We start from the raw sequence: 16063 nt of genomic DNA on the forward strand, positions 1-16063 counted from the left end.
TTACAGGGAGGAAAAGCGAGCTGTGTAAGTGCAAAGAGGAGCATAAAGGCAAGGCCGAAACTCTGCAGAAAAAGCAGCGGGGTCCAGACTGGCCTTGGTGCTGCAGATGATGTGGCGGTACAGAACATCTCACCAGGGCTGCCAGGGGTTCTCCTTTCTGGAAACACCGCTCTCCCACTCCTTCTGCCCCAGACCTTGTCAGGAGCTTCCTCTGCAGCTGAGCAAACTGCTGCTAAGCACGACATAATGATATGAACAAAGTAACATCAGAGAAATGCCTGAGCACCCTGGATATAGCTGGTCAATGTGATCACTTAGGTTACTGCAGCCTTAGTGTGTCATGAAGCTGCTACTGGTTCATCTCTTCCGGAGTCGTCTTTTTCTTAAAGTTTGCTTAAGCCAAATGTCACTGTAAGGACTGGACAGGAAAAGGGAGTGAAATGGAGATAACGTATTTTTTTTGGTTGTTCATAGACCTACTGCTTTCATTTTGTGGACTGCTCTGGTCTCCTCTCGCTGCCATCCCCAGAAAGGCTACATTAGACCTTGGAATGGGTTGAAAAAGGCAGGCTACTAGGTACAGCTGTTTCTGTGCGAGGAACAATTACAGAGATCTGAGCTGTTCAGGTGCAAAGCGACAACCCAAGCCCTCTATGACAGAGCCTGTCATCCTCTTTGACCATGAGAAGGTGACTGAGAAATGATTGCTCATTGCTTCTCATGCTACTGGCAGCAAAGGTGTCCACCATGGGACAGGAAGGAAGCTGAAGATGAATAAGAACTTTCTCTTGCTCCTTGTGACTGAATCGGACAACCACTTCACACCAGAAGTTTATGTGGGTCCAAAACACAACGGGACACGCTGCTGGAGGAAAAAAATGGACTATGGGAGACAAGGATAACACCTCCTGCTGGGACATCCTGAGCTGCACCATGCTGGGGGCTGTGGACTGTTCTGGGGTTGTCTTGCTGTGTAACATGTGACCAATAATCCTCTTTTCCTAAACATCTGCTGTTGGCCATTACTGCAGACAGGATCATGGGCTGGTCTGTCCCATAACTATCCAGCCTGCACGAAACCCTGGAGCTTATTTATGCTTTACTACAGTAAAGTGAACTAGTACTTAAGAAGAAAAAATGAGCTTGTACAATAAAATTAGAACAGTCTCCCTTTGCGCTAACAACTTGGTTTTATTTAATGGCAAGTTTTGGCAGAGCTGTTTGCAAACGGAAGCACCTGTCCTTGATTTCGCCCCTAAATCATGGCAGTAACCACGATCTCTTCCCCTGACCTCACACCCTCCCAGTTTATTGCCTAACTTTTAGACACATTTATGGAAAAGCTGGTGAGATGACACTGAGAACTACTTTTATTTCCAGAAAGCTGGCACGTGCAAGTCACTGCTGTGCCTCATGAGGCACATGAATGAAGACCTGCACAACAGCCTAAAAAGTAAAAAGTAAGCAAGACCATATCTTGGCCTCAGTTGAGAAAGCCGAGAAAGTCCAAACATGTTCTGCTCATTGCAGGCTTTTGTGCTTTCGTGGGCTGGGCTGGGTGCCCCACCCCTCTAGCTCCTCTCCAACTGCCTTTCCTAAACCCAGTGCTTCCCTGGCAGTTTGCTTTGCTTCAGGTTAGCAGAGAGGGCTGTTATTCCATGGGCTATTTTCTATGTGTGACAAGTGCCACACGTCTGGACTGAGATGCAATGCTCACAATGGGTACCCGTACGTCCTTGTTCCTGCCACTTTGTAAATCCTGGGAAATGCCATTTGGGGCCTCAGCATCTGTACTGCACTTAAACCAAATAAATATGCACCTATACTGCACTTAAAATGAACCAAAAATAAACCAATAAACCAAATTACAAGTTCAAAAAAAATTTCTTAATTTATTGTAAATTCTCCTTTCATCTGTGCTGCAATTCCAGTGTTCTGCACATTAATAAATATACATTTGTTAAAAAAAACAACCTCCAGTGTCTAATCTGCCATAAAGCTTTTAAAAAGTCATAAAAATAGGTTTTAATTTTTTTTGTCATTAATACAACTGACCATCATTTACTGCAACAATTCTGATCAAAATAAAACTACCTACATCTCACTGGGACAAAATATACATACACAGATGCAAAAACAACTAGCATGGGTTATACACAATGCCTGAACACACAGCCAAGTGCCAGACCCTTAAAACATTCAGAACTTTTTTCAGTCAGAACATGTCACACAGTATGTTGCACAATTTTTAAAGGAACAGCATCCCTTTCCCTTTCCAAAGGCCTCCTCAATAAATCTGAAAATGCATAGGAATATAATGCAACCACGATTACAGTATATATTATTTCATTTTTTCCTCAACTGCTGCATTTTATTTAGCCTCATTTTCTGTTTTTTTTTCCCTTTCATGCACACAGTTACAGGAACAAAAGCCAATACTTTCCCAAAAGGGACGCTACGGCTAGTGAGGAGCTCCTGAAATCCTTGGCAGCAAAGAGCAGGTCACAGCCTTACCAATGCTGCCCTTTGAGACGCATATTCCCACCGTCGGGTGCTGCCAGCAGAGCTTTGCTCCACGCTGTTGGATGCAAACTTTTTCACACCTTTTTTTTTTCTTGTTTCCTTTTCTTGTAAACACCGTAGGAAGGTGAAGCTGGCTGATAGGTCATGCTTAACTTTCCTATACTTGTGAAACAAGCATATTTTGTGGGAAAAATGAAACCTTAAGCCTTCCACGTGCTTTTTGAAACACCAAGGCGGCCGGGGCTTTGTCAAAGTGCTGGGCGATGAAACCTGGACATCCTTAAAGAATCATATTTCACTCTTTGATTAGCAACACGATAACTACAGTGGGAAAGAAACTAACAGTAAAATAAAATACCGTGCCTATGGCAGAACTTGCCCCGCAGGAGGAGGACCTTCTTGGTGGGACACGCAGAGCACTGGTTTGTTGCAGACCCAGACCAAAGTCAAAACCTGCCATACAATGACACCACTTGTTTTCATGTCTTGGTAAGGGAAAGTGATTTGACTTCTTCCAGACAAGGACTATGTTGAAATCTTAGACGAAGATATGACTTATTTTTAGTCCTGAAGTTCAGCTGCTGAACATTTCAGTGCACTTGAGAGAAGAGGCCAAAATACCAAGAAATGAAAACACAAAACATTTTTCATGGGTTTTAGAAGAGGTTACAAACAAAACGTACTGTGTCCCTAAAATATCCCAAAACTTGTCAACAAAACTTATAAATTAAAGTCATGGATTTTGATGTAATCTTTACTGTATTACTTTGAAAACAACATGGCATTTTAAGGTGGCTTCCACGCAAACCTGTTACTTTATCAAATGCCAAATTCAAGTAATGTTGTGCAATGTTCATATAAAAAATATCAAAACCTCTTTTAATTGATTTCCTATTATCAAATTAAGAAGATCGGTATAAATGTAAAATATACAAAGTAACTTTTTCTTTAGCAACACCATACAAAATATATAAAAGTATCTACACTTTTTATATATATATAAAGGATTTTTTTTTTCTTAAGACGACATGTCCATATTGGGTGGATAGAGATGCTGGCATAGAAACAAAAGGACACTTGTTGGGATATTTCTCCCTAGAGCCCCACAAGCCGAAGGGTTCACACTGTAGCCAGACAAAACCCCACAAGAGATGTCTCCTGGTGCTTGTCTTAAGGCTGATGGATGGACTTACTGTAGGTCCACTGCGACAATAATGTGTTTTTCCTTGGTTCTCCCCAGTAGTAAGCAATCCCTGCAGCACTGTCCACATTGCAAGCAGGTATCCACCCCTCACAGTGCATCCCTGTGGCCATTTCCATGCGTTTTGGCACAGGTTCATGCCGCACAGAGCGTACCACACAGCAGGCTTACTGCAGGCACATCGGACACTGTGTCTCCACCGCAAGCGGTCAGGAGTCTGCCATAACATGAAACCACGTGGGTATCGATGCCCACCTCTTCGTTGCTGTGCAGCCACTCCGGCGAAGTCTGAGGCAGGAAGGCAGCAACCCCGTGCCAAGGAGTCCAGAACCACGCAGCAGCGATCACAGTTTCCTGATGGTTCAAATTGAAGTTTCATTACTGCCTCTGTTAGTGAGAAGAAGTAACCATGCAGGCTTAGGGTTAAACAGGCAGAAGCAAACCACTCCACCCAAAACCACCTAAACCTTTATAGTAAGGGCTCATGCTCCGTGAAGTTACCATGCCTTGCCAAGCCAACGCTTGCAAGGGGGATGCTACCCTGGAGGGGAAGGTCAGCTGGGAGCAACAATTCTGGGCAGCACGGAGGAGATGCACTCTTTAGAAGAAGCTTTATGGAGGGCTTGTATTAGGCTAATGCTTAAGTGGAGATGTGAGGTTCACGCACAAAACTTACGAAGAATTAGAAACCTGGTATTTCAAACAGATTCATGCATTCTGCTGTCAAACGGCAGAGTTTTACAGTACATAAAGGGTATGGACATAAAACAGTTGCTTAGTACAAATTGGCTAGTTATTTTCCAGTGATTGATGTCTCATTGTTATTACTTGTTAAAGACATCTCTTTACTGGCTAACCAGGATATATTTCAACAGCCAGATCCTAGCAGTCCAAAGATGTATCATAGTGAGCTCGGAATGGTCTGTGCACCCAGACAACATGAGTATTTAAAGAATGGTGGGACAATGTCAGAGTTAAAGCTGGCTGAGAAATTTTCTCTTGATTTGGAAAAAGAACGAGTATTATTTGTGTTACTACAAGAAAGATTATGTGCATAAAATGTTTGTGCAGAACTTCGTGTATGGCTGTTGTCCTCATTTTAAATGCGAGAATTATGATGAGCAACAAGGTTTTTGAGAATACCCTTTGGCTGAAAGATTGCTCAGCCTTCTCTTAATGTTTGATCAAGCTTACGTTGGCAAACGCACACATTGATCACCATGCACTGGGTGGGAATTTCTCACCCGGTAATTTAGAGTCACTAGTTTGATATGGCACATTCTCTGCAGAATTTGGATCTCCTGCCCCAGCAATGGTCTCCCTCCACCCAGCTGGATGCCCTCTCCTTGATCCCCCCAGCCTCGTGCCTTTCTCCCCTAAGACAATGGGCTTCCTCAGGGATCGTCTTCACTGGGGTCTTGCCCTCAACCACCCTCTTCCACGCTGGCTGCCACACACCCACAAAAGCTCTTTTTCGTCTTACCGGACGCCCACCAAGAATTGTTGCTCCATGTCTGCCCTGCACTTATCCTCTTCTTTGGGTGCCTGGCCACATTATAATTAACTGTACCCTGTTAGTGGTTAAGTCCCTAATGGCCCCAAACATACTGCTGCAAAAGGGGAGGACAGGTGAAAGAATTAAAAACAACTGTTCTCATGGTCCAAGGGGAGTGAAGGCAAGGGGCTGAGGGCAGAGAAGCAGGAAGCAGCTCTGAACAGAGCACCCTTGATGGCACACATGGCTCCTGAGACCATGGGTGGGCATTGCTGAGCCATCCTGGTTGCCTGGCAGTGAGGGAGCAAAAAAATCCCACCCTTGTTGTGGTGATGGGCTGGGGAAGGTGATGATCTTGGCAGCTCACCAGGCAGAAAGGGGATAGATAATTTATGTAAATGTCGGAGACTGATTCACTGTGACCACGGTTCATCAAGCCAAGTGTAGCAAGTCCCATAGCAAGGAGATGGGGCAGAGCTAGATTGTTTCTGTCCCCAGCGTACCAGTAGCACAGCAGCTTAACAATTCAGAGCACACTAGGGTGACCAGTGACAGGTGACTGTCCCAGCACCTTGCTCATGATACCTGGGTTTGGCCTTCTCATCAGTGAAACGCTGTGGCTTGCAGACGTGGTATGGACAACCACTCGGTACAGTCACTGGTGACGGCCTCTAATCCCGTACCAAGTGAAATCCTTGCTCAGTGGGAGTTTGGGGCTAGAAAGCAGAAGGAGAGGCCAGAGCCATGAGAGCCAGGGCATCTTGATGTTGCACTTACTCTGAGTCAGAGGTGTCAGCATGTCCTGTTCCCACGTGGAGGTTCATGGCCATGCCGTTGAGCTGGTCTCGAGACTGCTCCCTCCGAGCATTCTTTACTGTCACACCTGAGTCCGAGGGAGAGCGGACCCCATCATTTGTCCCCAGGGAAGTAGCCCTGGATGAGATTGTGGTCTGATTGTAATCCGATAGCTTTTCCCGCAGTCGATTCTTCATATTCTTATCCACCAGTGGGGGAGGGTAGGTGACTTTATTTTTTAAGATGCCTGTTACAGAAAAGAGGGAATAATGAGAAATTTGAAATGCATGAGCAATTTCATCTATCATGCCGAACACATACAACAAGTGACATTTTATATTTTTTAATCAGACTTCTAGTTTGTCACTTTATTTGAAAATATTAGACTTCAGCAACTACCTACTGGCTTCTCATGACCTATCTGGTTACATAGGCTAGAGTAATTCGGAAAGTCCTCCTCCCTGATAGAGATACCATATCAATTAATTAATGCTCATTAATCTCCTGTCTCCCAGTCCAGCTGTGAGGCTGGGTTGCCACGTTACCTTTCCTCTGCTCCGGCTGCTGGTTATTCTGGTGGGAGAGAGGTCTGTTCTCCTTCTGCTGCCCTTCATTCTCCTTGTCCTGGGGTGCTTCATTGCTGTGGTTCACCTGGTTTTCTCTGTGAAGCTCTACGTTGACCTTGGTCTCGACTTTGAGTTTCTGATTCCCGCTGGGGTCCTCGCTGTCGCTGGCTGTTACACACTCTGTGGGCCAATAGGGTTTCACGTGATTGGGAAGGGTATCAACTGCAATTGAAAAAAACACTAGCTCGAAACCCACTTTTTATAGGTTTTCTTAATCTCTGCCCAGCCAGTCCTGTTCCTTGTGGCTGGGGAGGAGTGGTGGGTCAAACCAGAGCAATCCTTCAGATGATCCTAGCTGGACTGCACTGCCCTTGGGGTGCAACAACACCCACAAAACATGCCTGGTAGGATGGCAGGGTGTCCCAAGCCCTTCCCAGAGCAAGGTTAAGGTCGCAGGCTCTGTTACTGTGAGGTAAGTCAAACCTGCTCTCTCAGCTCTCCAGGGCCAGCAATCTCAGCAGCTCCCTGGGGATGCTGGCTTCTGAAGGGTGAGGGTACCTGAGGCACCTCATGCTATGTCCGTACAGAGCACCAGTACACAGCCCGGACATTTGTCACTCTAAACTGTCTTATCTTTAGAACAAGGTGAACTGTGACTAGAAATGCCTGCACTCTGCCACAGAGTATTACTATCAATGGCCAGTGATCTCCCACTCTTTAGGTTCATGATTTCCCTGAATCCATTAAATCTGTATGTCTGTATTGTATGAGGAGAGGCAGTTATTTCTTCCCCCTGCCCTTAAAATAACCAGCTCCTTACTGACGACCATGGGAGTCTTCTTTTTCCTTCATACGGGACCTTCCTGGCTGTGTAGCACCTACCTGCAAACCCACTGATTGGGGTTTGAGGACCACAAGTCACAGTTCTACACAAGCATTCTTTTACTTGCCGTCACCCCCGTGAACAAGCCCTTGGGTGGAAGAAAAAGCAAGACACAGCGGTAGGGATGCTGCCTCAATTCTATTGCTAGCCTGGCAAAATTGTCCCATCCACAATAAAGCTATTTTAAAGAAGGGAATAAGCCCATTGCTCTCCCATCACACTGGGAGTACCTTTGGGTGTGCTGTGGAGTGGGCCATGTTCATTATTCTTGGAAGTGGACGTGTTCCACTTTTTCTCCGGCTCAAGCCCATCTTCCTCGCTGTCTGATGAATGGGAGGAGGCGTAAGAGCTGCTGTGTTCATCAAGCGACAGTTCGCTGTCAGAGTCTGAATCATGCTCTACAAATGTAGAAAAGGAAAACAGCAATGAGAGTGCAGACAGGAGCTGAACAAATCTATCTGACAAATGCACAAGGAGAAAGAAAATGCAGGCGTCTCGTTCAGGCTGTGCCAGGGATAAGCTCTTGCATCTATCTGTAAGTGCACATCGGATTCATTCACAAGGACTGTGGCATCCATCTAAGCAATTCTGGGAAGCATAACTGCTTGGCTTAGTGAGGGGGCAGGAACTTGTATGTGCATAAGAAGTGCAGAACAGAACGGGGACACTTTTTACTCTATTCAATTTGCAGAACAATAATTCCACAGGACCTCAACCGGCACATCACACAGGCAAACCAAGGTACCTAGGAATAACAAGAATCTGCAAATGCACTCTTAAGAACTGCTACAAGGCAGCAAGATTTAACGTCAAGACCCTAAATGAAAGAAATTCAGGCAAGAGACACTTCTCATACTCTTGTACGAAACACACAGCAGTAAAAGAGGATATTGCCTCAGGGTCTCAGACGTTAAAAGATCTCCAATTAAAAATCAAGACCAACAGCACATAATTTGTGAGAAAGAAAGGGGACGCCAGAAGCTGTCAACAGCTGTCAGATTCAAACTGAACCATCATAAGAAGCAGATACATGATATTTCCATTCCAAGATTCCCTAGTAAACCAACCATTACATAGCTCCTTATGCCAAAAGCATGAGTTGACACAGCGAATTAGGCTAACTATTCTTCCTGTTACAGAAGATTTTGAAAAAGTGTTGAGAAGGAAAAGGTGCACAACTGGGTTAAAGCATTTAGAAATAATTCTTACCATTGGATTTTGATGGATTCCTATGAAAAATGGAGGAATCTGCTTCAGTCTGACCAGCCCTGGCTTGGCTTGAGGATCCACTGAGCTTATGAGCAGCCTCATCCCTTAAAGAATATAAACAAGGTACAACTTTCTTGGTCACTTTACTGTTCTTAACAACGAGGCAGACATATAGATGAGATTCTTCTGGTCAAATGCAGACAGCTGCAATGGATGCTAGCCAGCCTGTGCTTGATTGTCAGTGTGGTCACTTTTATATCAAGATATAGGTTATCCTAATGCAGCTGTCTGCCTTTGGCCACATGAATCACACTCTGAAAAAGTCTGAAGTTAACAAGTTATATCCCATTCCTCGGGGCATGACTGAATTTTAACAGGTAAGCAGCACGGCCCACATAGTTAAGGTAATAGTTATGTTAACCACTGCCCTGTTAGAACTCCCCATTGAAGATGCATGCAAAAGAAAATGCACAGCAGAAAATGACAGTCACATAAACCAGAACTGTTAAGACATGAAACAAGCAGCATTTGAACCAAAACATTTCAGTTTTCCACAAGAGCAAGGAAAAGGGTAGGGCAAGCACCTGAAAGCCATGCACCTGCCACCTAATTACCTGAGAATATAAGCAAGGTAGCTATTGTGGCTCTTGGCTGACCTGACGGTGCTTTCTAGGGAGACAGTTGATTCCCCAATAGTTGTGCGATACATATTGGGCTCTTCTATATATGTGTTGTTACAGTTCAGAGATCGCTGAAGGGAAAAAAAAAGACACAATGTAATAGTGAGTGATGCCACCAAATCCCCGTGTTATCCACAAGTGCATTAAAATCCTTGAAGGAAAACCAAGTGGTTTTAATGGCAAGGAAAAAGAGTTTTTCCTTTCAAAAGTTTTAATTAAAACAGTAATCAAAACTTTTGACAGATGCCGTCAGTAATCTTTGCACAAGTCACTGAAATCAATCGGACAATTCACTTAACTACGGGCAAGCCACTTAGAAGTGTATTTAGGTAACTTCTACCAGTAATTGCATGTTTTTCCCAGTGTTATTTCCTTACAGTTAATAATGTAGCTCTGGTTGCAGTGGAATCATCTGGAAGAGGTTTCTTTCCAGTTAAAGTGTTCTTCAAGTGCTTCCTGACTTCTTTGTTAAATACACAGTGGAAGAAGAAAATAAACAGCCCCTGGGTCATTTTAGAGAGAGGAAGAAAAAGATCTGAATGATTCATTACCATCAAACTGCAAATACAATCAGATATTAGAGAACAGCCTTTTTGAAATAACTCCTGAATTCTACTTGGTAGTCCATGTTTTGAATAGTAATAACTATTTTCTGTCTTTGACTGAAATGGCATTGATTGATTGCCTAGAAGTTATTCATAATTTGTTTCCATGTTAAAATGTGCATAAAGGGCCTGAGAAAACACAGACAATGACGCATTCCTCCAGGATTTACAGAGCAGAGATTGTGGTAGGTGTCACTCTCCCTTGTTGTTTGGGAGAAAATGTTCTTCTCAAAATATCTAACAGGGACCTCAGTATCCTACTGGAAGACACTGTAGGGAGTTTCAGGGCTGTACTTGCATTAACATTTTAGAGCTTTTACACTGATAATGAGACAAAATCAATAGCAGCACAGTAGCACAGTAAAAATATCATAGCTTGCAATGAAAACCTCTGGAAATGGAGAACTTCTGTGGCAAGTGTCCTTAATATTGTTGCTTAGAGAACTTAAGAAAGCCTTGGGAGATGGGAAGAGATACTGAGGGCAGAGAGGTCCCAACTTTTGCCCTAGATGTTCCTCAGTTCAGCAATAATGCCAGATGGAAAAATCACTGAAATCCTCAGGGCCAGGCAATATTTGGCTGCCAGGAACACCCATTAAAAGCTTTTGCTGGGGGCAGTGGGCACACATGTGTGCCTTCAGATATATTTGCTCTGAGGGAATTCATGCGGCTGCCAAATTGTAATCAATTTTGGTTGGAGATATGGTATATAGAAGCCAATCACTCATGAAGTGACAGCTGTACCAACATCACAAGATGCCCGATTTTCATGATTTCAGCCAAAGCAATTGACTTAGAGAAACTTTAAATGCCAAGCTCGCTTTTGAAATATTCAAACATGATCTTAGCTGGCATTACTACTTTGGGATTATTCATTAATAAAAGTCACACAAATCTCTTTAAAAATACAAATTCAACGAAGGCAGTGACGTGAAATGTCACGTACCACTGTGCCTCTCTGGGCAAGTTTGGGGAGTTCCAGCTGCTGATTTTCCTCCCTCTCATTAGGTTTATATTAATATAATTTAATTTTAGGCTTGTGGAATCTTGGTTTTACAGCCTGAGTAGGTGTATTTATTTCAGAGCACACCATCTGCAGTGGTAAAACAACCTTGCTCCAGGCTGGCCTATGTGGTGTGTTTTCAGGGCATGGACAGTCATCTCCGGAGGAGACCCATCAGATGACTTCTTCATTGTGGTTGCAATTTGTGGCTGTTTTGCTGCAGCTAACAAGAATGACCTGCTAGCAGTAGCAGGTTTAATACTGCAGGCACTTGACGTGACAGTTGCTGCTATCCTTAGTCACATTCAAGTTGTGAACAACATCAACCTTCATGACTACATACATGCCAAGTCTCCTACAAGTAACCAGTCCTGCATCTTTAATTAACAAGTGTGTACACTAGGATAGGCAACCCAGTAAATCCCCAATACAATGAGTTGCAATTGGAAATCATTATTTGGGTCACTTCTTTAAACAGTAACTTAATTTGCAAAAGCCTTGAACTTGAAGCCATCCACTCTGGTTGAATTAAAGATGTCTTATCTCCGTAGCATCAGAACAACTGTTAACAAAGACCAAATAAAAGACAGTAACAAAGATTTTTGTCTCCAAAAAGACAGAGGTATAATTGCCTTATGTTATTTATCTGTTACAGGTTATAATAGTAGAACACATCTTTAGAATTATTAAAAGTGAGAGATGAAATTACTCGAAGTTATGGTTTTGGTAAAAAGAACCCTCACTTTGAGAAAAGAGAGCAAAAACTGTACATGACATCTCTGTTCTTCCTAAATCAGCTAATGTTTAGCAGATTTTTGGAGGTCTGGGTGCAGCAGTGTGCTCACCAAGGTCTCTCTCAGCTAAGATGCCATCTAACTTACCTGCAGGCAGCTGAAAATGGCAAAGAGATAGTGAAAAGTCATGACGTCGCTGTTCACCGCCAACAGCCCCAACAGCCACGTGGCACTGATGAGCAACAAGAGCAGGAACGCTGTTCGCAGAACAGAGCTGTAAAGCAAACGAATATGTGCATTTGTAGCACAACGGGATACAAGAGAATAGCCCAACCTCTCTGCATGGGCACTGCCATGTACTGAGAAGATACACCAACTGGAAAGACCTTTGGGAGAGTTAGGGCAGTGTTCACCAGCATCTAGTTCCCAACTCTCTTATTGCACCACTCAGTGACTTAACATATTCAGGTAAAAAAAAAAAGATGATTTCTTTTCAAGTTTGTTTCCAAGGTTTTCTTCAAACAAACCAGGCTGTCTGCCCAGGCCATGCTGTTCAGCCTTGTTGATTCTGAGGAAGAGATCTGGGCAGTAAACGGCCATGTCTGTCTCATTTCTGTTTGTTGAGTTCGCTCTCACATTCCTTCTCATTACAACCCAAGGTTTTGGAAGGAGTGCACTCAGAGGAATATTTGTTTGCTTAAACACATTATTTCCACAGATGCTTTCAAAAGATGGTCACAACTCTAGTGGCAGCAGTATTGCATTATGTGTAAAACAGCTGCCATTAAGTAGCAATTATACTCCATTTGTTAAGGGAAATTTAAAAAAGTAGCTCAAAAAAATCAGCCAACAGCCAGGGTTGAACAAATAGCTAGAAGCAGCATTTTGAAATCTCATACAGCTACCTTTTAAGAAAAAAAATAGGGGGGTGCTGTCTTGCCACTAGGTAACCATGTTTCAGTTCACAGGTAAATTCTGAGCTTTGGGCAAAACAGACATTGATGGGAACAGGCTCCACAGCAGCTTGGGAAGGTGGCAGGTTGCAGCTTGCAAGGCTTTCTGCTTGTCCCACAGGGAGCTGGATGGGGGGAACCTGGACCTCGCCACAGGATCCTCAACAGGTCTCTGCCATGATACAGCTGTTCACCCAGGCATTCATGAGGCGAGACCTCTCTAAGCCCCGAGAGAACACAGGGAGTCCCAGAACTGTGTCTATCAGGCCATGCTGCTGGTGGAGGTGAAGTGACAGCATAGTAGCGAGTACGATGAAAGGTCTGAAAGGACTGTAAGGATACTATATGGAAACCAGATCTTTCCCTCTCCCCTCCTTTCTCCTGTCTACACTTGATAATGGTGCAGAGCCCCACAGTGGAAGTACAAAGTCTCCAAGGGAGCCCCCAGAAGTAGGTGCTGGTGAAGCAGTTCCAATTGCCCCTACCAATGCTGAATGTCTCCTCCAAATACCTTATTGATTTCCCACCACAACACTTGCCATTATGCAATTCTTTCCCGTTATTATTCCTGGCCAGAACTTTCTCTACTGGTTTTTGAACTCAAACTTACACGACTCCAGTTTTCTCAAATGAACGTTGCCTTCGTCTGCACGATGCTTTCATTGCCAGTATAAAGATGACAGTGTTTACCTGAAAGGGAAATCAAAATAACAGCATAAATTCCTTCTATAAAATTGTTACGGCTCAGTTTTCAATGACAATGCAATTTTTATCCTAAAATGGTTTGTGGTATCAAGAATATTTTTCCTTCACTTTACATGTTTCTAATTTCCAAGATACATCTTGTTTCAAGCCAGCATATTTAAGAAAATTCTGGGACTTGATCTGGATGAAACCACATAAGACAGCCCTATGCAAAGAGGCATAAGTGAAATACAAAAGCTCAAGACTGACCTGTCCAGATGAGAATCCATTCAGCCCAGCATCTTTTTTCAGTTAGGCCAAAGCAGGATACAGTAACAGAGCAAACATATAGCAATAATTCCTCCTCCAGCCTCCAGAGATTTGCAGAGCTGGGATGTACTAGGTGGGGCTGTGAGTTTGTACTTAATCATTCTTTGTGAATATCAATGTTGGGAATTTGTCCAGTTGCTTTCTGAAACCACGCAGAGCTTTACCACCACCATTGTCTTGTTTCTGTGAGTTTCTAAATTAACTCCCTTCAGGATGACAATATAGCTCGTCCTGTTCGTTCTGCATCTGCCACTTCCTACTACTAATTGTGCTGAAGACACTGGACGGTTGGCTCCACAGGCACATTCTCCAGACCACCATACTATTACAATCTCCCTAACGCTTGCTCTGCAGCATTCTCCTTTCTAGGCTGAAGGCTCCTAGTCCACTTAGTTGCTCCTTCAGCGGGGGCTGTCCCATGTCTCTGATGACTCGAGACCCCAGTCATACACCACTTCCAGGTCTACTTCATAGGTTTTGAGATGAGAAAATCAGACTTGGGATTTAAGATACAGTAACACCATGGGTACGTTTCTTCTGGTGCTGTTACTTAGGGATGCTTTAAGGGAGAAGTTTAACACCAGCCAATTCTTTCACATTCCTGAAACTGGAATTATTTAATATTCCTTTAGGATTTCTGGATTAAGTGACTTGTTATAGCTCACTTTGTTCATTTGTTTTAAGCCCACCAACCAGCCCTACAAACACGGAACAAAGCAAATGGGAAAAAGGAAACAGGTTTTTGGCTGTACAGCCATTGCTCCACAAGCAATCTTCACACTGCCAAGCAGCCCTCTCATTTCCATGACTTAACTGTTTAAGTAAAAGAAGCTTGAGTACCTCAGCTTCAAATTCAATGAATGCAGTTGCCTCACATTATGACTACTGGTTGACAACACAGAAAAGAAAAGGCAGCAGTAAGGAAGAAACAGCACAGGATGCCAACTCCACCATACTTACAACTACAACAATTACAATGGGCCCAGCGAAACTCCAGATAAGGGTGTCATGCACAGACAACCAGCAGAAATCAGGGTTCCCATAGCCTTGTGGATCCAGACCAACAGCAAGCCCTGGGTTACAAAACATAAGTACATCAGAAAGGTATTGCTGAGATCTCCTGTATAAGCAGGAACATTTTCTCACCACTGTTTGACACAAAAAAATTATAATGGCAATATCTGTTCAACAGGACAGCCTGGGAAGTAAAATTAAAGGCAAATATTGAAATAAACTTCCATAAATCAAAACCTTTATGCTGGTCACTCCATATTAAATGATCCTAGGAGCTTTTTGCCTACCAGAACCAAGCTCAGCTGCATAAAAATGACAAAAAATGCAAGACCCAAATTAATTCTGCTTCAGCACAATTTTGTAGTCATACTCACACAATGTGATGAAGCCTTGAGGATGAGTGACAGGTTGAGGAATTTCAATAAGCCTATGCAGCAGAATGACATGAATCATAACTGAAGAGATGTCTATATTACAAAAAAAGTGCATTCTTAACTGCCGTGAGCTTGCTGTCATTAAAATAACACCAGAGACAAAGGAACCTAGCAACTCATGGGAGTTAACCACTTGAGCTCAGGTGGGATTCATTTTCAGCTGCCATCCCAGGTACCTCACCTTGCTTTCAGCACTGTTTGAAATGGCGTTTGCTAATGGCCCCAAGGCAACTCAGTTAAGAACACACCTTTTATTGTTTTATTTTTCAAAGCCTGGACAATTCCAGGGGAGTCTCTGAGCCCAGCCTCCACCTGCTGATTTACAGTGCTGTCTTATTTAGTGACCTACACCTCGCCCATATGGCGAAGACTGGGATTGCTGCCTTTGACCTGCAAAATACTACAGAAGCCTTTCTTCTTCAAGATGCAGAAATTGATCCCTACAAGGCCTGTGGCCAGTGACATATGGTAAATGGCTGCAGCATGTTGTCTGGGTGTCACAGACATCTATTGCGTTGAGTGTGTGTCCTGACTCAAGCAGGCAGCCAAGGTCGATGGCTGTGCCCTTCTTGGCAAGGAGAATTTATGTGTATTAATAAATGCCATTTTTTTTAATTGAAGGCCACGTGCTTTGAAGAAAAGACACTGAAAAAGGGAGAGGTAGCTGTGTTTCACTCTCACTGCCTAAAGCTGGCCCACAGCCAATATTCACATCTGGTGAAAGCCTATGGCCTATGAAAATTAAACTGGCTATTTGGCGAAGCAGTGGATATTGGATCTGCTTTTGCTGAAGTGTGGAATGAGATAGGATTGGTCTCCCTTTCTACTCCCATTGGCCCTTCCAACGTCCCCTTCAGCAGTTGCCATCCAGAAAGAATTAGCCATAAATGATTAAAAGACCATAAAACATTTTATACAGATGTAATTCTATAGATACAGCCTGTTTCCCAGGAC

At 43.5% G+C, this 16063-nt stretch overlaps 1 protein-coding gene across 1 annotated transcript in view; it reads right to left on the reverse strand.

Annotated features, from left to right (window-relative positions):
• Window positions 1-1909: 1909 nt before the first annotated feature.
• The window catches only part of CELSR1 (cadherin EGF LAG seven-pass G-type receptor 1), a 180227-nt gene continuing 166073 nt past the window's right edge, over window positions 1910-16063 (reverse strand). The window contains exons 26-35 of the mRNA XM_069849837.1: window positions 14622-14734; window positions 13258-13337; window positions 11842-11968; window positions 9730-9855; window positions 9287-9423; window positions 8673-8776; window positions 7694-7861; window positions 6560-6802; window positions 5997-6261; window positions 1910-4111 (exon numbers count right to left, since the gene is read on the reverse strand). Of these exons, the coding sequence (XP_069705938.1) occupies window positions 4087-4111; window positions 5997-6261; window positions 6560-6802; window positions 7694-7861; window positions 8673-8776; window positions 9287-9423; window positions 9730-9855; window positions 11842-11968; window positions 13258-13337; window positions 14622-14734 (1388 nt within the window). The 3' untranslated portion in view covers window positions 1910-4086. The remainder of the gene's footprint in view (window positions 4112-5996; window positions 6262-6559; window positions 6803-7693; window positions 7862-8672; window positions 8777-9286; window positions 9424-9729; window positions 9856-11841; window positions 11969-13257; window positions 13338-14621; window positions 14735-16063) is intronic.

The sequence above is a fragment of the Phaenicophaeus curvirostris genome, chromosome 1 (genome assembly GCF_032191515.1).
Source record: "Phaenicophaeus curvirostris isolate KB17595 chromosome 1, BPBGC_Pcur_1.0, whole genome shotgun sequence".
NCBI classification, from domain to species: domain Eukaryota; kingdom Metazoa; phylum Chordata; class Aves; order Cuculiformes; family Cuculidae; genus Phaenicophaeus; species Phaenicophaeus curvirostris.